Below are 21,047 nucleotides of genomic sequence, written 5' to 3'. Positions count from 1 at the left end.
GCCACCCTTGTCCAAACCCCTGCTCTCACTGCACAGGAAGCTGTGGCTGCCTCATCCCTGGAAGTGTTCAAGGCCAGGCTGGATGGGGCTTGGAGCAACCTGGTCTAGTGGAAGGTGTCCCTGCCCAAAGCAGGAGGATGAGCTTTAAGGTTCCTTCCCACCCAAACCATTCCATGGTTCTATGAAATACAAGCCCTGGAAATACGTCTGCATTGAAGGAGAATCCCAGTCTACTCTTCTGAAGCCACATTTTGGTCATCTTGGCAGCTGTAACAGAGCTGGAAGATGAAATCAGATCACAGGAAAGTGGGCAGTTTTTTAATGGCTTAAAATAAAATTAAACCCAGTGTGCTTACGGGAAGAAAACAACTTCACGCAGACAATTCCAGAAGCCACGTTGCTGCACGGTGTGTCCTGCCAGGCAAACTCACCCTGAGCACAAGGACATCTGACCCATGTGTGCAGCACCTCTCTGCTCTTCCTAAGGCTCCAAGCTGCTGCTCCAAGCTGCTTAAATCCTGCTCTGCCAGGCCTGGCTTCTCTTCAGCCTTGGTCACCTCCAGCCATGCCCCAAAGCCAGGCATGCAGGTGCTCGAGGGGTCACACCTTGCAAGGCTGGTGACACTAGGCAGTGTCCCTAAAGTACATGATTTCCAGAGCTGTACGAGGTAGAGGGCTGCTCCCTCAACTGGGAGCACAATTCCTTCCACAATTAGAATGGGAACATTTTCATTAATATCCCTTTGCTGCTGCAGGTTGTCAGCACGAGCCTGGGATTTGCAAAAATTGATTATCGAGTTCAACCGAAACCCCCTAAACTCCTATTCATTCTGCAGTTGCAGAAATTTCCTCCTCCACAGAACATTTAACATTAAGAAGCATGTGATCAACAAGATAAAAATAAATTGGAAAGCGACTGCTGTGTTCTCACTCGCTGTGGTGAGGCAGCGAGGGCTGGCGGAGGCAGCCGAGGACTCAGGCTCGTGCTTCCCGGTGGGAAGGGTTCAAGGCCAGGTTGGATGGCGCTTGGAGCAACCCAGTGTGATGACTTAAGTGTGGGTCATCACACCCGGTCTAGTGCAAGGTGTCCCTGCCCATGGTAGGGGGTGGAGCGACATGAGCTTGAAGGTCCCTTCCAACCCAAACCATTCCAGGATTCTGGCATTCTATGGCTCCCAGTGTGGGCAGTGCAGCAGTCCTGGATCCCTGTGTGACACAACCCTCCAGCAACATGGGGGGACCACAGAAGCAAGACCCATAAGTGGGTCTGAAACATGAGGAGGAGGATAGAGACAGAGCTGCTCCCAGCATCCCAGACAGAGCTGCTTCCCATCCTTATCCTCAGCAGAGTCAGGGTCCTGCCTGGGCCCTGGGCTGGCTCCCCCAGCCCTGGCTGGTCCCAGGCTCACAGAGCTGCACGTCAGTTTTATTTCAGCCCAGCTTTTACTCAGAATCGGATTTTCAGCTGATTTAAAGCTGCCTCTGCACAGAGATCTCCACTCAACGGCTCCACGTGCCGGCAGCTCCCACAGGCTGCTCCTTCTCCTCTAATTAAACGCATTTCTGGAACACCTTGCAGGAACATGGAGTGAATGAAGAGAAACTCACAGCGGGTAAACACCTCAGCAGACAGAAATAAAGCCTATTTCACATTCAAACCCCTTTAACAAGCACAAACCCCCAGGGGACGAGGGGGTGAGCAGACAGGGAGCCCCCAGTGCCCATCGGCAGCGGCGGTGGCTGGACTGTGCACATGCAATCCAGCAGAAGACCACGGCAGCCCACGGATGCTCTGTGAGCCTGGGATGAGCCACACCTCCATGCAGCTATTTTTAAAGCAGCTCGTTTGCTGCTTCAGCCCTTCTGCAAACCTCCTGAGCACAGCCTCAGCCCTGGTTTTATTCGGGGATCCTGCTCGGCTCTTCCCTCATGCTGACGCCAGCAGGAACCGCGTGTGCAGGCTTAAAGGGGAAAGCAGGATCTGAGCAGAGCCGCGGAGCCCAGCCAGGAACTGCTCCTGCCTTTCATCACACGGAGCCTGAGAGGCTGCAAAGGCAGAACAGGAGCGGATTCCCAGGACAAAGGGGTTTGATGAGCATTTCCCTGCGGGTGGTTCTCATGCTCCAAATGAGACTCTGGGCAATGCTGCAACGGGAGCACAAATGTGGGGCTCCTGGAAGCGCACTGGCAGCTCCATGGGGTCCCAGGGCAGACTGAGAGGGATTCAGTGTTGCTAGGCTGGCTCTGTGTGCAGGGCAGACAGAGGCTGAACCCTGGCCCTATCCAAAATGGAGAGAAGCAGGGAAGGAAGGAGAACAGGGCGATGATGGCAAACCTCTCCAAGGTTTCTCGAGCCTGTGCTACGAGATGCTGGCAGGTCATGGGGATGTCGGAGCCGCACGGCTCCTCACTCCCCACGCACGCAGAGAACCCTGTAATGCAAAAACCATCTGTTTCCACTGCTCCAACATGACAACACACGCATGCAAGGTGGAACCCTGAGGAAAAATACCATTTCCAAACCAGCAGCTCATGCCGAACGTCTCTGGCATGGAGACACCGAGTGCCGGCTCACCGGCAAACAGGGATTTTCAACAGTTTCCATGCCAAGCAAGCACACAACCAAGAGATCAATAAGAATAAATTAGAGGAGCACAGACAGCAACAGAGACTGCACTGCACCCCTGAGACCACGCGGGCTCTGCTCCCCCCAGCCCGGCCCAGCCTGCGTAAGAGTGACTCATTCCTGCTGCAGAACTTGGAGGGCATAAAACGTTTTGGAGCGTGTTGGCTCAAGGCAGGGAAGAGCAGGTCTGGCCTAGCACCATGGCCCAAGGATGTACTCACAGGGCACCTGCAATGTGGGCCAGTGACTCAGGAGTAGAAAGGTTGAGGGCAGTATGGTCCTAACACATCCCAATGCTCCAGGAAACCCCAGAACTGAAGGACATGCAGGCTGGTGGTGCTGAGGGGAAGGCTGGAGGTGGCAAAGAGCCTGGCAGCAGTGGCGTGGAATGGGAAGCAGCACCATGGTACAGGTGGATAAACAAGATTGGGCAGCAGGACAGGCCAAGAGAACACCCAGTGGTGAAGAGCTCAGTGAGGAGAGCGAGTAGGGCTGCACAGAGACCCCCGGAATGCAGAGGAATGCGGCTTGGGCTGGGGGCTGCATGCCAGGGTTGGTGCTGGGAGGGCACCTCGGCATCAGGAGGTCATGGACATGCTGATGGACTTGGGGGCAGAGCCAGGAAGTGATCTGGTTTATCAACCAGGTGCCAAAAAGGAATGCAATGAGCAAAATGAGAAGAAAAGCAGGGTCTGCCTTGGCAGAAGGGTGAGGAAGGTGCCCTTAGCCACTCCTGTACAGTAGGAAGCTAGTTCCTAACCTGAAAGATGGAGGTCCAGAGCCAGAGCCTCATCCTGCAATGCTGAAGGATGGTGGAGATCTTGGCTTTGAGGCAGGAACAGAGAGAGGTGCTGGCAGGAGGAACAAGCCCCTCTATAACCACGTCAGGTCACTGTGTGGAGCTGAGCCCACCATCCCCACTGCCCAGCCTGGCTCCTCAGGAAGCTCCCCACTGGCTGCAGTATTTCAAAACATAATTTGACTAGAGAGGTTTAATGCTGTGATCCAGGTGTCCTCCCTACACCTGTAGGCTAGACCCCACAATTGTGCCTAAATGGGTAAAAGCAGCTCTTCCCTAGTGACCACTGGCTCCCAAACTGCTGCAAGAGGAGCCCAGAGGCTTCATCAGAAAAAACAATCCCCATGTTAAACAAGAATAACTCTGAGAGAGACCAATTTTCAGGTTCAGACTGTTCATTTCCCACGAAATAGAAAGAACTGGAGGAGGGAGGACGGGGGAGGAAGGCTATGGCCAGCCCTCCCCCTCCCGGAGCTGGGCCAGGACACTCTGCAGACAGCGCTGATAAAAGCTCTTGTATTAAGGAAAAAGCCATCATTGATAGATTTTTGGTTCACAGAGACACAGCACACTGCAACCTCTCCCTCTGCATGTTAAGGAGGTGACGAGGGGGGAGGAGGGAGATTTATGGCAGCTCCCATCATAAAACGACCTGGTTTTCTGCGCAGCCCTTCCCAGATGGCTGCTGCGCACGGGGAGTTTCTCAGGGTGATCTGAAGGCTGGTGTGTGCCAGGCTCTCCACACTGTACCGGCATTATGGAGCCCAGCTAGGAAGGGAGAAGCTCTGACATTCACTCTCTCCCTGTTGCTAGGTGAGAACAGTTCCTCGACTATTTTAGTTAAAGGATTGAAATTACACAAGCAAAGAAAGCCCCGATGCAGCGCAGCCCCTCAGAGCCCCCAGCTGCAAACACCAGAGAACAGCCAGCACAGAGAACAGCACAAATAACACTTTGGGATGCAGATGCCCTTTTTAATAAGCCAGTAATTTGCTTCTCACGGATTCCCTTGCCAGCCTTCCCAACTTGGGACTAACGAGCCCGTTCCCAAACACTTGCGGGCATTAGGCAGCAGCCGGCTCTGGGAGAGGATGGTTTGGGTCAGCTGATTCATCAAGCATTTTCTAACCGACTAATTAGCGTCACGTAACAACCTCGGGGATTAGAGAGGAGTTTGAGGTTCCAAGGCCAGCTCCTGCCAACCATACTCACAACTGGCCCTTGTCCACCCGGCACCTCCCGGGCCACAAGCCCCCAGTTCAGCCCTGGGCTCCTGGAGAGATCTCAGAGCCAGGGAAGGTCAGTGTGGACAGAGTAGCTTGGAGGGCTGGTGGGGGTTTGTCTCTCCCTTCTTTTCCCAAAAGCACCCAGGGAGGGAGCTGGACACACAGGGAGGGAGCTGGGCACACAAGGAGGGGGCAGGGCACCTATCACTGCTGCAGACCACCAGCTTTGACCCAGCCTTGCTCAGGCCTTCCCAGCTCCCAAGGAGAGCTGCTGGAAGCCAAAATTAACTCAGTGTACTCAGATTTGTACTGAGCCCCAACTCTCCCTGCTGATGACTAAAGGCCTGGAAACCACAGCTGCACCTCGAGCCAAGGGACTCAACTGACAGCAGGACATCCAGCTAAGGAAACCACGCGCAGGAGGAGGAGTGGGCATAAGGAATTCTGCACTCTGTGCATCTCACAGCTGCTCCCCAAGCAGCATTACCTGTCCCACTCTGCATTAAGGGACCTGTTGGTGCGAATCCGTCCCCTCGGGAGCCCGGGGGAGGTGGGGAGCGCCGGCCCCACGCCGGCAGTCTGGTGCCGTTGAGTCAGCCCATGACTCAGCCGTGGCTCAGCGCCGGCACTGCTGCGCCAGCCGCCCGTGCCCACCTCTCCCGCCACCTCCCCACAGGTGCCTTCCCAGCAGGACTGCCCTCTCTCCCTGCTGTCCGCTCTGTGTGCTTCTAATACCACAATTATCAAATATTAATTTATTTTAAAGCCTAAACCCCCCTCGGTGCGGCACAGGGATGAGGAGCCGCAGGAAACCTCCCAAGCTGCTGGAATTGCTGGGAGAAGAGCTGGCTGTACTCGTTTGGTGGCTGCCAGGCAGCACGTAGGCTCCCGGCAGCGCCTGTGGATGTGGGGAGATGCTGCACGAGGGAAGGAGAAGGAAGGAGGAGAAGTCTGAGGCACAGAGATGCTGCTCACACAGTGCTGGAGCTGTAACATGCACAGTCTGGAGGCTCAAGGCTTGATGCCATTTTTTTTTCCTAAAGACAGTTTATTTAGTTAACTCTGAGGAACCCAAGAGCCAGAATTGTTGCTCTAGAAACCATTTTGAAGGAGATTATTTTAAAACATTTAGCACTGAACCAACCATACCCAAACCATACGCTTAGAGCAGTGCTGGCCAGCAGTGCCTCTAGGGCCCACATCACAGAATCATGGAAAGGTTTGGGTGGGAAGGGACCTTAAAGCTCATCTCATTCCACCCTCTGCCATGGGCACAGACACCTTCTACTACACCAGGTTGCTCCAAGCCCTGTCCAACCTGGCCTTGAACACTTCCAGAGATGGAGCAGCCACAGTTTCTCTGGGCAACCTGTGCCAGGGCCTCATCACCCTCACAGGAACAGAATTTCTTCCTAACACCTGCCCTCAAACTGCCCTGCACCACTGGCTGCTGCCCCTCACCTGGCCAGGATGGGTTTTGCTGCCCTTCCACGGCAGACAAATCCACCTCTGATGTTTCTCGACCCCAGAGAGCCAGAGCTATCCGGGAAAACAGCAACATACACCGTGCTAAGGAAAATGAGTCACTGCCACACATCAGGATGAGGATCCATGCCATTGTTTAAACATTTAAAGAGGGGAAAAAATATCCCACTAGAGGCAAAGAGAGAGTTGTGCTAGCTCCCAACTCCCACGTCCTTCCAGCTGAATTCCACGTGGCTGTGGAATATCCCTGCACCCCCCCTCACACACACACACACAGAACACACAGAGAACAGGCCCAGGAAGCATGACCACGTTACATAAACCACCCAGGGTCAGCCAGAGAGATGGTGCAATCTGGGATCAAAGCTGAGGAGCAGAACAAGCAGCAGCAGCCTCTCCCTCCTCTGGGAATGTGGGGTGGGCACATGGTAGTCCCTTTGTTCCACACAAAAGCCTGTCCTGCACAGCACACACACTTCAGTGTGCACAGCCTCATGTGTGTCCTCAGCCAAGTGCCACTGGTGGCACCAGCACAGGCTCGAGGGGACCCCTCCAACCCCGGAATGTGCAATGTCTGTGCACCCACAAACACGTCTCCACCTGCCTCTACCTCAAGCCAGGCCAAGGAACAGACGGGTATGAAACACCCCACTGTCACAATGGGGTGGTGCAAGAGGAGAGCAAGGTGCCAGGAAGTCTTTTCCTATCTCCACTAAGCCTTTTCCCATCTCCAGCATCAGATTCCTGGAGTAGATGATCTCAAAGAGGAGGAACAGGCTCCTGCTAAGCATCAGTCTGACTCTGCACGTTGATCTGCAGCTCCCTGCTGGTTATCTCCAACCCAGCAGCTGAGTCACTTCCTCTCCAGTCCCCACCAAACAGGTTGTTGAGAGTCTCTTACACCTTCCCTGCACCTTCCCAGATTTTGTGAAAGCCCAGTTTGTCTTTCAATGGGTCTGTGAGTGCCACAACCCTATACAGGTCTCCTGTGGGAGATGTGCTGCTGCTGCCCCCTCAGCTCATCTGCTTCCCCAGGAAGGACAAGCTCTGGAGAGGAAGGGGAAGACACGTCCGGAGATAAGAGTCACACAGCTGCAGAAAGCAGAGGGGTAACGCAGGAGTCCCCGGGCTGGGGGGGTCTCACAGGCTGCTGTTCCTCCCCAGCAGTCACAGCCTCTCCCCAGCAGCTCTCTGCTCTTTTTTTTCACTTGGTTTCCTTCTCGCTGCTGCCAGCAGAAACATTTCCAACATCTCTGCAGCCAGAGAGAGGCCAGAGCCCTCGGAAAAGCAGATCCCTGCTGCTGGGGGCCGCGGTGAGCGAGCTGGCAGAGGGCTGCTGTGACGTCTCAGCTGTCACGAGGGTCAGACAGTCCTGCAGCCAGTTTGGCCTTCAATTCTCAACCAAGTATTGAACGTGGCAGAAACACCCTTGACAAAAAGCAGAAGCTCTGGCTCTGGTTAATCAGCTTTGCCTCGTCCTGGACACCTCCCCTTCAAAGATGACACCCCAAGTGAGACACCACAGCACCCCAAAACTTCATCCCTGCGAACAGCCATCACGTTTAACTGAATTAATTAATTTTTTGAAACTTTCTCTCCAGACAGGGAGTTCAGCAACACAAACCCATGGCAGCACCAGGCCAACCTCAGGACATGTCACGGCGTGTGCTCATCCACAAACAGCCCTCCCCAGTGGCACTCCTGGCCCTTCCAAATCTGCTTTCCCGATTCCTGAACCATAGGAGACACATCCCATGTCAGATCACCTCCCACACCGGAGGGCAACCAAACACAGCCTTTGTAGCATTTTAAAGCACATTCCCAGCTTTTAGCTTTTTATCTGTTTGCACAACCATTTTACCTGACCAAAACTATTTCCAAATACAGATCTCCTAGGAATGGACAGGAAGGACCCACACAAATCTCTGCCCAGAAATCCACAGCCCATCCCCTTACAACCAACCAACACTATTTTCTCCACATCCAAGCTTTGTGACAGCTCTTCTCAACTCCTCATAAATCCAACACGACAAATCCTTCAACATCTGTGTGAGGCCACGGTAGGCAGGATGCTTGTGTACCAGCCACTCTTCTGCCACGAGATTGACCTGCTTGACCAGATTTTATTTGTTGGTTTTCTTTTAAACAGTACTCAGCTTTATTTGCTTATTTTCAAAGTTCTCATGAGCAGGCCCAGCTCCATGGCTTGTCCCAGCTACAGTTCCTGAACCAGGATAGTAAGAAACAGGAACAACACACAACAGCTGAAGGAAGGATGTCTCCTCACACAGCCACTGCCTGGTCCACCTAGAAACAGCACCAAGAAGGGTTTTAACCCACTGAGCTCCAGATGTGCACACAGCAGTTATCCAACCCTTGTCCACACCCTCTTCCTCCACACAAAAAAAAAAAGCAGGAAACTTGATACAACACTACCGTATGGATCGCCTGTACCCTGGATCCTGTGTGCTCCCCACCAGCCTCAACACTCACATTTTGAGGGTGGAATATGGCATCTCGGTACCTGTATCCGAGTCTTTTTGATCTCCATTTGTTCCAACAGTGAAAGGCAACTTGCGTTTGGTCGCTCGCTCTTTCACCTCTTTGCCGCCATCGCTCCGGTCCAACTTTGGAGTCTTGGTAAGAGAAACTTTATCTTTATCCTGGAAAGAGAAGAGACCAGATTAACAACTGCCTTCCCCAGACTGCATTCACCTGACCCCCCAATATCTCACACTGGCCTCACACAGCACCTCCTTCCTTTATATTGTGGATTTCCAGCATCAGGGTTTGCCAATGCAGCCTCTACCAAGATAAAAAGCTCTAACAAGCTAAAGGCCAACCAAGACTGCTGTGTGGTGCCAAATCCCAACCAATTCATGTAAAAAATGGAGCCAACACGTTGTGTGAGGCTGGGGATATACCTGGCTGTGAGTATGGAGGGAAGGCAAGCTGGGATCGGGGAACCTGAGGATTTCTGAACACAACAACATGACAAAACAACCCACATCCTGCTTTGTACCGGTCTTGTTTATTCGGGTTAGTTTGGATTTTAAGGTGAAGCAGAAATGCTGGCAATTGCTTGGAAGCAGGGAGAGATTTTGAAGGAACATCCTGAGCAAGACAAAGTTACCAAGTACTGAGACAGGTGAGATTTTTCATGTGACCAGGGAGAGCTGGTTCACAACTCAAACTCCAGGAGTTCAGTGTGCCAGGAATACACAGCCCGAGGTCATGCCCTTGTGTTTTTTGTATGTGAGGAACAGTATTATTTTAAGCAAGCACTTCTGGATTGACCACTGTGCCCCCGCTCCAACAACAAGGGCAGCACAAGCGGCTTTGTGACAGATCTGATTTCAATAACCCAGCAAAACCCAGACCCTGAGCTTTAGAGGCAGTCAGATTAAATACAAGCACCTCAATACATTAAATCATGCCAGACTGTGGCCGGGAGCTCGGAGGAGCCAACCTAAGAGCATTCCCTTGTTTAGAGAGGCACAGTCCCTGTCTGTCCCTGGCAGGTGGCCCCGGTGCCAGCAGTCACAGGACTGTGCTGTCACTGCGTGCGTCGCTCCTTCCTCTTCCCGAGTCTCTGTCTGCAGACCCGACTTCACCCACAGATGAAAGAGAAACCCCGACTCGGCCCAAGGGGTTCAGTTTGCAGCGTGACAGCCCCGTGGCTCTTCTCACCGCGCTCCAGTGAGGACGGAGGAAATGGGCTGGGGAATCCCTTTTTTGGTAAAGCAAGAGAAACAAACCTGCCTGACAGGGCTCTGTGGTGGGAGGGAGCCAAGACACGTTTGGAGCCCCAGGAAAGGCAGCCCTGCTCCAGAGCAGCTGCTGAGTGCCGGCCTCAGCACCGGAGCAGCGGGACCGAGTCCTCACAGCCAAAATAAACACTCTAGCATTTCCTTTAAACCCTCCAGATCGAAATGCTTTTGCCTTGCTTTTTCTGAGGTGAACAAAAATAGTTGAGAATAACAAATCATGCCACTTCTACTGCCAGCTGCTGCTCTGAGGAGTTCCCATCATCTCCCAGGAATGTCGTGTTGTGAGCAGGTACTGTAGTCTGTCCCAATTCTATGATTCTATTATTAAAAGAATAAAATAAAACATGTATGTGTCACGGAAAAGCCACCAAATAAAGCACCTTTTCCCACATTGGCCATCCATATCTGGTCATCCTGAACTTTTCCTTATATCTGCTTGGATAAAAGACATCTCTGAGCACTAAGGACACGTGAGGTTCCTGCACTGTGATCATGGCACCAAGGCTGTCAGAGTTCAAGGAACATCTGGGATGATGCTCTCAGACATCGGGTAGGTTTTTTGATGGATTTTTGCTGTCCAGGATCTCTGCACACCCAGGAGTGAGAAAAAGGGAAGGACATGTAAAATGCAGCTTATTCTAGAAAGTCAGAATCATAAAATCATGGTTTGGGCTGGGAGGGACCTTAAACTTATTCAGTTCCATCCCCTGCCATGGGCAGGGACACCTTCCACTAGATCAGGTTGCTCCAAGTCCCATCCATCCTGGCCTAGAACACTTCCACAGATGGAAGCTTCTCTGGGCAACCTGTGCCAGGGCCTCACCACCCTCCCATTTAAAGCCATTGTTATTGCCATGTTGTTAAAATCTCCATGATGGAGGAGGGAGAGAGTAGAGGAATTAGGGGAAAAACCTTCCCAGACAGCAGGGTGAGCCCAGCGTGGAATTGGCACTGGAACTGTCCGTGTGAATCTCGGGCACGCTCGGGCAGCGCTTCCTTTGCATCCGCCCCAACGCTCAGAGCTGCTGATCCAGTAAGTTCAGCACAATTAAATACCACAGAGTGAAGGAAGCGGCAGCAGCCCCAGCACTGCTTTGAAGATTAATTTGTACAGTAGCACAACGATAACCTTTTCTACTAATTGGAGCAAGGAAGATCCAGACTCTGCTCCCCCCTGGAAAGCAGCAACCTGCTGGGGATGCCTGCAGCAGCGGGTGGAACATCAAGGCAGTTGGAGAGTCTTATTCCTGAAAGTTTTCCTTTTCTTATTTTAAGCTTTACTTCCCTAATTATTTCCAATTTTGTAATGAAGAATGCCATCCTTTACTCGAGTAAAACCTGGTTTCACTTTTAGGTCTTCTCATGTTTAAAGTAAGCTCAGACTCATCAGAATCAGGTTTCACAAATGGAACAAATCCAAGTCAGAATCACAGAGTCCTGGAATGATTTGGATTGGAAGGGACCTCAAAGCTCATTTCATCCCAACCCCTTTGCCATGCACAAGGGACACCTTCCACTGCACCAGGATGCTCCAAGCCTCGTCCAACCTGGCCTTGGCAGAGAAACTCGTATGTAACATCTGTGTGTAAGAGCTGGGGCTCTCCGAGGCCAGGACAGGAGTCTGGGGACGGGGAACAGTTGAGAGCTCAGCAGCAGCAGCAAGTTCCCCTTTGTAGGTGTTAATAAAAGCTGCTTTGGCAAAGGGGACGTGGCAACCACGAGTGCATGAAAAATCCCCTACTGGCACGTTGTGTTCTTAGTAAGATTTACTATATGAGTAACTGAACCCACCTTGAGTTACACTTGCAAAAGTGAAAAGATCACAAGTCACTTTTGGCTGCCATGGTTTGGAGCACAAACCCACCACGAACTGCCCCAGCAGCCACCAGGGTGAGATGCTGCAGCCTGGGGATAGAAGGGCTTCTCTCAAAAGCACGACAGACCCTGATATCAATCTCATCAGGGCATTTCTGACATACAAAACAGACAAAGGTTGGTTCTTTGAGCAAAAACAATCCTGTGGTTCCTTTTGATGTAGAATTCTAATAACACTCATTTAGATGGGGCTCTGAGCAATCTGGAAGTGGAAGGTGTCCCTGCCCACAGCAGTGAGTGGGACAAGATGAGTTGTAAGGTCCCTTCCAAACCAAATCATTCTGGGACTCTGTGATTTACAAACCCATGCAAAGGAATCTGTATTTCCAGCCCCGTCACCTTGCTCCAAGAGAACCTGACTCACATCCCAGTGCTTATGCAGAGACTTGCATTGCCAGCCATGGAAATCCCCGAGCCCTTTGTTCTCCAAAACAAGCTGAAAGCATTTCAGGTTGTGATGTCAGTAAAAATTAGGCAGCAACGAACAAAACCAGCCCGGGCAGCCCAGGAGGAGAAGCCCAAGAGCACTGAGGGCTCCAAGGCCTGTGCCCCACGTCAAAGTCCTGCCACAGGCAAACCAGCCCACTCTGCAAAAAACCAAATGCTCCAAAGGGTGGGGTTTTCCCTGCACTAGTAGGTCATTTCCTGACCACGTCTTGTCAGGGGCAGAAGGGGCAGGAGAAGGTTCTCCCCCTGCGTTACAAAAAGGAAGGGACAGTTTAACCCAAAAGGCAACTGGATGTGGTGGAAACCAAACTAGTCCCTAAATCTGGGTCCCTTGCAGCCTTTACAAAACCAGAGTACAACACGTACACACACAAAGTTCCAAAAAGTCTGAATTTGTGTTGTTATCAGAGCTGCAATAAAATATTTGAAGTATGGAGGTGATTGGAACTGAAGCCTTTCCTGTGAGCCTCAGGCACCGAGGTTTGTAAGAAACATGACCCTGATGTGATGACCGTGGGATGATTTTCTTCACCAAAGCATGGGCTCTTCGGTATCTAAGTCACCCACGTCTCTGCAGGTTTCATGGCCCAGAAGGTGACTCTGGTGGACACATAGTCCAGCTCTCATTTGTACAGCACTCAAAAGCCCTGACAGCCCAATCGGGTTCCAAAAGAACTGAAAAACATGGACTGTGTTCCCTTTTCTGAAACAGAGCGAAGAGGAAGGAGAAAAAGCTCCAGTTTTTTTAATCTCTGCCAGCTCCTACAAGCAAAAACCGGGGTAGTTGTTGTTCTGCTTGGTGTTCAGCTCAACCATTGCAGCAAAAATGCAATTTGGACTATGCAAGAGGGAGCATTTCCCCACAAAGAGGCAAATGCTCTGTGGCAGGCGCCGAGCACACGGTGTAACCACCCAGCCAGTCCCAGGCACATCAGGAAATGGTTTCCACAACTGATCTGACTCTTGCTGCAGAGCCCTGCTCAGGCTAAGCCATGAGTAATCTGCCTCTGCTATGGGGATCTGCAAATCTAGACCAGAAAGCAGAATTATTCATATAAGGCATGCAGATTTTTACAGAACCCTTCAGCCTGAACTCAGCAGGAGGAGCCCTGGGGCTGCCAGTGCCCGCCCAGGGCAGGCTGAGTGCAGCCATATAAGGGCTCCACTAACCTCGGGAGAAACAGCTTCGATGCTGTCAGACACAGTCTTTAAACCACTTCACTCTCGTGGTTGCATCCCACTAGTTCGTAAGTCCCTCCTGTGGAAGGGCAGGGAGCAGAGAGCCAGCAGTATGAGCTCGACAGCTCAAAGCAGCAGCTGACATCCTATTCCTCAAAGCAGGAGCCCTCTGGAAACGCACAGCTTCCCTGAGAGCTGGGTTGCTGTGTGTTCAAGCATGGAACTCATGTCCAAAGTTTGGTGATCACAGAATCATGGAATGATTTGGGTTGGAAGGACCTTAAAGCCCATCTTGTTCCATAGGCAGGGATACCTTCCACTAGACCAGGTTGCTCCAAGCCCCATTCAACCTGGCCTTAGGCATTTCCAGGGATGGAGCAGCCACAGCTTCTCTGGGCAACCTGTGCCAGGGCCTCACCACCCTCAAAGGGAAGGATTTCTTCCCAGTATCTCATCTAACCCTGACCTCTCAGCTCAAGGCCATTCCCCTTGACCCTGTGGCCCTCAGCCCACCGCAGCACCAGAACCCCTGAGCATCCAACGCCATCCCACTGCGAGCGCTGGAGCTGCAGAGCCCAGGCATGTAAAGTCTGTTTATTGCTAAATCAGCTATGGATATTAAGGTCACATTAAGAGGAAAACACTGCAGTGGCATTGCTTTGCTCTCTCTGTGCCCACTGGTGGGTCCCTGCGTGTGGCACCGCTTGGGCTCTGCCCTCCCTATCCAGCCTCGTGTGCCAAGTCACATCTCAGGCCTTTGAACGTGTTGACAAAGGCAAGATATATGAAAGGCAGCGGCTGCTGACAGGCAGGTACAACAGCGTCTGCAGGGAGGAGGTCGAAGTGCTTTTCCCCTGAGTCACTGCTCCAGCTCAGCTGCAGAATGAACCAGAAACAGGGAGAAACAGATCCTTTGGCCACTCGGGCTGGATCTCAGCTCAGCCTCGGGAAGACAAGAGCCTGTGAGCACCTCCTCCGTTGAAAAGGCCAGAATTAAGTGAGCAGAAAGCTCTGCCCCGTCCCCCTCAGTGCCACTCTCCGCAGGTCTGTGCCGACACCTCTGAATGGGAGGCAGAAAATTGTGTCCTAGTTCTGTAGCCAGCGGGAGATAACTCCGGCTCCCAGCGTCCTCCGCGCCGCTCGACAAACCTGCTCTGTAAATAACACGCAACCTTTAAGCTGCCGGGAGTGGATGAAATAAAATGGGAGCTGATTCATATTCCAACTGATCCTCTCCCTCCACAAGCACCTGCGCCAGCATTAAGCTTCTTACCCGGCGTAGACCAGCCCTGTATTTACATATCCTTGTTTGCCAGGGTAAATGCTGGCATCTTCCCCATGCTCCAGGACAGCTGTTCCCTCTCCAATACCCCTGATCCCAGATTTTGCTCCCTCCCAGAAGCCCCACGCTGTGCCCACAACGCTCCTGCACCAACCTGCCCATGCACGACAACACAGAAAGAGGAACATGGCAGACGCTACAAACATGCTCCTTAACCAAATCCTGCCTGGGATTTTCCTGCTGGCTATCTGGCATTTTCCTCATTTTGTCAGTAATATGACCTCAATCACACGAGGTGTTATTGCCATCACCACGGCAGAGACTGCAGGGGAAGTGACGGAGCTGGGGCTCGCCATGCTCAGCTTCAGCTCCCAGGCAGAAACTCCTGCGGGAATGCTGAGAAACTGGAGCAAGGAGATGAAAGGGAAGTGGATGAGATTTGTTTCCTTAGCAGAAATCGGTAGATGTAGGTTTTCATGTTTATTTAAATTTGCACCCAGATTTCTGCAAAACTATTGACTGGAAATGACTGATACTGAGAAGGGGGAAAAGCTGAATGAGAGGAGGCAGAGCTCAAGCCCGGAGCAAAACAAGAATCTGAGAATGAAGAGGAGAAGTGTGAACTTATTAATCCTTCAACTCAGATTTCATCTCAGTAGCTTCACATCAAGCCACACCAAAACCCAAACACCTCAAATAAAGCCCAGAAGCAGCAATTTCAGCAGAGCAGCTCCCCAGGCTGAGCCCTGGTCAGCCCACACTGCTGGGGGAAGCAAGACCAGCTGAGCCTGACACGGACATGGCATTTCCATCCAGAGGAGAAGCTCCTCCCTCGCCCAGCACACACTTTCACCCATGACTGCATCACTTGGGCCTTCCACAGCTCAGTGAAGAAACCCCTAAAAATGCACAGTACTGTGGAAGAGAATCTTCCAAAGCATATCCTATTGCTCAGCCAAGGTGGGTCCAGGTGGCCATAGCATTTCCTGGGAAGGACTGCAGCCACAGAGGAATAACATGGACCCCATCAGCTGGCAGAGCACCAACACACCAATGTCATTCCCAGGATAAGAGCCCATGGCAACCTCCCACCACATGAAACACTCCATGGCTTGGAGATGCCAGGCTCCAGGAGTAGCATTCCCAAAGGAAGGAAGATGATCCAAACACAAACCTTTTTCCCCGTTTGTTTCTCCACCATGTCGTTGCTGAGAGAGAAATCTTCTGACTGTGGTGTTTTAGAACACCCACCCTTGGGCATCGTTCTGCCTTCCTTACTTGATCTTCATTTATGCTGCCATCGCCTCATCATCGACCGTCTGTTGGGAGAGAGGAAAAGGAAGGTCAGACATCTCAGAAGGATCTTCCCACTGCAGGGGGGAAAGGCAAGGCACTTCCCATGGGGATACAACCCTTCCCAACCCTTGGATGGCAGACCACCCTCATATGTGGGAGAAGCCACTGGAGGCTCCTGCCACCTTCCCAATAAGTAAGAGGTGCTGCGAGGAATCACATAGGGAATCACAGAACCATTTATGCTGGAAAAGACCTTCCAAGACCTGTGAGTCCAACCTGTGACTGATCCCCACCTTGCCAACCAGACCAGAGCACTGAGTGACAAGTCCAGCATTCCTTGAACACCTCCAGGGATGGGGACTCCACCATCTCCCTGGGAAGACCCTTTCAATGCCTGACATTCTTCTTTCCATGAAGAAATTCCTCCTGATGTCCACCTGAACGTCACCTGGCACAGCTTGAGGCTGTGTCCTCCCATCCTATCTTTGTTCCCTGGGAGAAGAGGGAGGCAAGTTGGGACCTGCAGCTGCAAACATGGCTTGTTCCATGTGCACAGAATAGCCTAGAATGGATAATGTCCCAGCAAAGAGCAACATCTCTCCTGCTCTTCATCCACAGCATCACTCCAAGCCTACACAAAGCCTCCTGGAGCTGCAGCTCCATCCAGAGTGCAGGGATACAGGACAACCCTGAGGAACAGTTTGCCACACTGAATGCCCAGACACACTTGCAGGACCAACACAAATTACAAAACCTACATTAAAAAATGCTCTTACTGAACATGTTGCCATTATGAGACCAGAACGCACCGAGGGGTCAGAGCGTTCCCAGGGCTGTTTGACATCTCAGCTCTGGCTCTGGTGCCACACCTTGGCCCAGGTGAGGCAACCTAGAGGGTACAAAGCACTCCTGCTCCAGTGTGTGTTGCCTGGTTACAGGGCTGGAACAACAACTGACATCTGAAATACAGGGAGGTGCAAGCTGTAACAGGGATCAGGAACAGCAGCCGGAGCCAAGGCCCTTTTAGGTGAACAAAAATATCTCCTCTCCCGAGACTGGAAAGCATCCGTGCCAAGGGATATCTGCGAGGAGTGACCCCCAGCAACCCCGACAGCAGTGGGCTTCTCCGACTGAGGCTGCAATGGCACAAACAGGGCACTTTTGGGAACTTTTCCCCAGCTGTCACCTGCCAGGACTAACATCGCACCCATTAACGTCTGACACCAGCAGCTCTGCAGAGCTACAATTGCAGGAAATTGTCCAGGAACAAAGTCACGCAGTGCTCCATCACGAGATGGGAATTCTGGGGGCGGGGAGAGAGAGAGAAAGCAGAGGAGAGAGGAGAGAAGAGAAAGGAGAGAGGAGAGAGGAGAGAGGAGAGAGGAGAGGAGAGGAGAGGAGAGGAGAGGAGAGGACAGGACAGGACAGGACAGGACAGGACAGGACAGGACAGGACCCAAGGCCTCCTGCCAGCCCTCACTGAAGCAGCAGGGACTTGAACCATGTCCTGGGAGAGCCTGGCACCACCTTGCCAGGTGCTGGATCCCACACCTGCAGCAGAGCAGGACAGGGGTTACAGGCTGGAGGAAATCAAGAGTGGTGCTTTCATCAGCCTTATATTTCAGAAGTTCCCTGGAAATCCCTTTCAAATTTAAATGTTTTATTTACGCTTCAGAGGCTTTGGGGCCCTTTGGGTTGGTTTGTGTTTTGTTTTTTTCTTTTTAAAAACGTAGTTCAGAGGCAGCCCAGAAGCAGCACAGGTTCCCAGACCAAAGCACCTGGCACAGACAGTCCCAGCACTAGTGTTTCCAGCAGGTGACTGTGCTTCCCAAGGTGGCTAATTCACAGCCCCAGCTCCTCTGCCTGGACTATGGGAAGGTGGTTATTCGTGTTTAGGAGCAAAGCTTCGGGGACAGAGACCTCCCTGTGTCCCCCTGCTCGATGGCGGGGACAGCTGTGGTGTTGAGCTTTGGGACTCCCAACCAGCAGCCCCCAGCCCTTTCCTTCTAGCTGGAAGAACAGGAAAGGACCTGAACTGTCCAAGACAGGAGCAGGCTGATCTACTCTCCTCCTTGCCACAGATGGGCAGCAAGAAGGGGAGAAGTGCAGAAAATTCAATCTAATAACCTCAACCTGCCCATAGAGAATCATGGAAAAAGAAAACCTGTTTGAGTGAGGGAATGCCTGCAGAGATTTGTGTCTCCACATTTCTGCTCTTCACTCCTCAGAGACAGCGCCAGGGTTCAGCACACAAGGGCTGATGCAAACAGCACCTTAGAAAGGCAGCTCAGCCATACCTGGATTGCCAGCACAGGGGGCTGGAGCTGGAACCAAACACGACGCCTAGGCAAGGGGCTCTGCTCCTGGAGCTCCCCCACACCACACCCCACCCCAGGTCAGGGCTCCAGGAGCAGCTCCAGCCATTCCCAGCCTCAAGAACCTCACTCTGTCAAGCATCATTAGCCAACTGGTAAAATTAAAGAATTATTTCCCCTCGGTTTCACCTACTGGGGCTCATTAAGGTGCAGGTAAAGGAGAAAGGAGCGTGTGCCTGGGAGGAGGCAGGAGCAGAGGACAATATTCCCTTCAATATTCACTGCAAATCTAAGAGGTGGAAATTCAGATGAAGTGCTGGGCAACGGATATTTATTTACCCTTTCCAACGGATATTAAACCCAAGCAGCTTCAGCTCTGCTGACAGTGAGCAGGCTGGGACCGGGACACACCTCCCACCTGCAGCCAAAAATCAACCCCACTTTGCCACCAGTGCCTCGCTCAAACAGCTCCATGACCTGCACGCTGCCAATTTATTCTCAAAAAACCTGTGCCCACTCCCAAGTCTTTGTGGCTGTTTGTACCAGGAGTAGGTACCTATTCACGTGGAGCTTCCAAAACCTGTTTAACTGAGAAAAGGCCAGACGGATGCCAGATTAATTCTGTGCCCCTTCTGTTCGCAGAGCTGACTCATTACACTTGGAAAGCCGCTGCCTCTCTGGGTAAACACAGCCCTGGCCTGTTCCACAGCTTGCAGGGAGTATCACATTTGCACAACAATTGCCGACAACGCTGCAGCCTTCCTTTCATTTTTAAGCACGTTTAATAAGTTCGTTTCATTTTGAAGCACGTTTTATCAGAGTCAGAGGGGAGGTACACATTCCCAGCTGGAAGAGCCATCCCCAGGAGCAGCAAAGAGTCGCAAATCTAGGGCTGCAGAATGACAATTCGGCTTCAACCCCTCCTAATTCAGGAGCTGGATGAGCACCCCCTCCCACGACCTCCTTCTCCAGCTCACCTCCCTACCAGAGACAACCAGCACCCCTCCTATTTCATAAACAATTAACTAAGCTCCTCCAAGGAGCTGATCCCATGTCGCCGCACAGTAAGAAGTGGGAGACTGAGTGAGTTCAAGGGAACATAATCCCTCATACTTCTCCTGGAAAACAAAGGAGCTGTTTCCCCCAGCCAGTGTCCAGCCCTGGCTGCACAGACGGCCTGGTGGTCACCAGGCCCTGGCATGGCCACAGCAGCCCCCACTGCTGGAAAGCTTGGATCCACACAATCTCCTGGGAAAGCTGCAGAGCCAGCCCTGGCCATGCCCACCCACCCACGATCCTCTTCCCTTGCTGAGCTGAGGAACCAGTTGAAAATGGGTTTTATTCTGCCCAGGGCACACCAAGTCAAAGCCACACACTGAGACCAAACACTTCTGTGGAGGACCTCAAACAGCAATGGTCCCAAAAGGGAGGGAAGGGAGCAGGGATTCATCTGTCCTTTGGAGGGATGAGGAGGAGAGCACTGCTGGCTTCAAGCTCAGGACATCTGGGAGGCAGCATGGGACCAGCTGCTCCTGTTTGCCAGGACCAGGCTCCCAGTGAAGGTGACAGCAAACTGGGACAGGCACAGAGGAACAGAGGAACATGGACAGAGCCCACTCCAGCCCCAGCCAGACAACACCAACACCATGTCCAAGAGGAGATTCCTCTTTAACAAACCCAACGGATCCCATATACATTCAAATTCTCCCATCCCTATCCCTCCTTCCTCACGGGCCCAGCGAGCAACACACCAACAAACATAGCTGTGACAAGGGAAATGCAAACACCACTGAGGACCTCAAATGAATCACAGAATCATGGAATCATGGAATGGTTTGGCTGGAAGGAAACTCAAAGTTTATCCAGTTCCACTCCCTGCCATGGGCCCAGACACCTTCCACTATCCCAGGTTGCTCCAAGCCCTGTCCAACCTGGCCTTGGACACTTCCACGGATGGGGCAGTCACAGCTTCTCTGGGCAACCTGTGCCAGGGCCTCCCCACCCTTACAGGGAGGAATAAAGAACATTTTCAGATGTATCTCCAGGGGGGAACAGCAGCTTTCCACAGCTTTGCTGGTCCTAGCCCCCCATCCCAGCACTCCATTCCAGCCCTCCATCCCTGCCCTCCCGCAGAGCAGCCAAACTCCTGCCATTCAAGCTGAAGCCACAACAAATGAGCTCATGCCCACGATCTGTGCATCGGAGCCTGCCCGGACCCCGCCAGCCTGGAGTAAAAAAGATTGTGGAGCCTTCCCTCAATGCCAGAAAATAAGGAGGGAATTGCCTGGAGGCTCCTGCCCATGCAAACCCCCCAATGCAATTAGAGCCCCAGACATTATTTGCACAGATCCAACACATTTGTTTGGTCTGAAAAGGTTGGAATAGGAACAAACCTTGTGAAAAATGATAATTTTAATACCTCAAGTTCCTTTTAAGGACTCTGTCCCAGAAAAACAGGTGTCTTAAATCTTTGAAAATTGCCTTAAAATATTATCTCACACCCAGAAGTTGACACACACCCCCAATACTGGAAAGCAAGGGGAGAAAACCAAGAGGTGAGGTCTTTCAACATGCATAACCATAGAATCCCAGAACTGTCTGGGTGGGAAGGGACCTTAAAGCTCATCTCGTTCCACCCTCTGCCATGGGCAGGGACACCTTCAGGCTGCTCCACCAACATGCTCCCAGCACCAGCTCTCCACCAGTTTATCCTTCACCTGTTTGGCCAACACGACCCATGATTAGTC

At 52.1% G+C, this 21,047-nt stretch overlaps 1 protein-coding gene across 3 annotated transcripts in view; it reads right to left on the bottom strand.

The window, feature by feature from the left end:
- ANKRD11 (ankyrin repeat domain containing 11) overlaps window positions 1–21,047 on the bottom strand; it is a 133,575-nt gene that overhangs the window by 17,476 nt on the left and 95,052 nt on the right. For all 3 annotated transcript variants that reach the window (XM_050311249.1, XM_050311250.1, XM_050311251.1), the window contains 2 exons: window positions 15,864–16,008; window positions 8,661–8,799 (listed from right to left, as the gene is read on the bottom strand). In XM_050311249.1, coding sequence (XP_050167206.1) covers window positions 8,661–8,799; window positions 15,864–15,950 — 226 coding nt within the window. In that variant the 5' untranslated portion in view covers window positions 15,951–16,008. The remainder of the gene's footprint in view (window positions 1–8,660; window positions 8,800–15,863; window positions 16,009–21,047) is intronic.

This window comes from Myiozetetes cayanensis, unplaced genomic scaffold (assembly GCF_022539395.1).
Source record: "Myiozetetes cayanensis isolate MyiCay16 unplaced genomic scaffold, myiCay2020 scf16, whole genome shotgun sequence".
NCBI classification, from domain to species: domain Eukaryota; kingdom Metazoa; phylum Chordata; class Aves; order Passeriformes; family Tyrannidae; genus Myiozetetes; species Myiozetetes cayanensis.
This window is presented reverse-complemented; position numbering and strand designations above follow the sequence as displayed.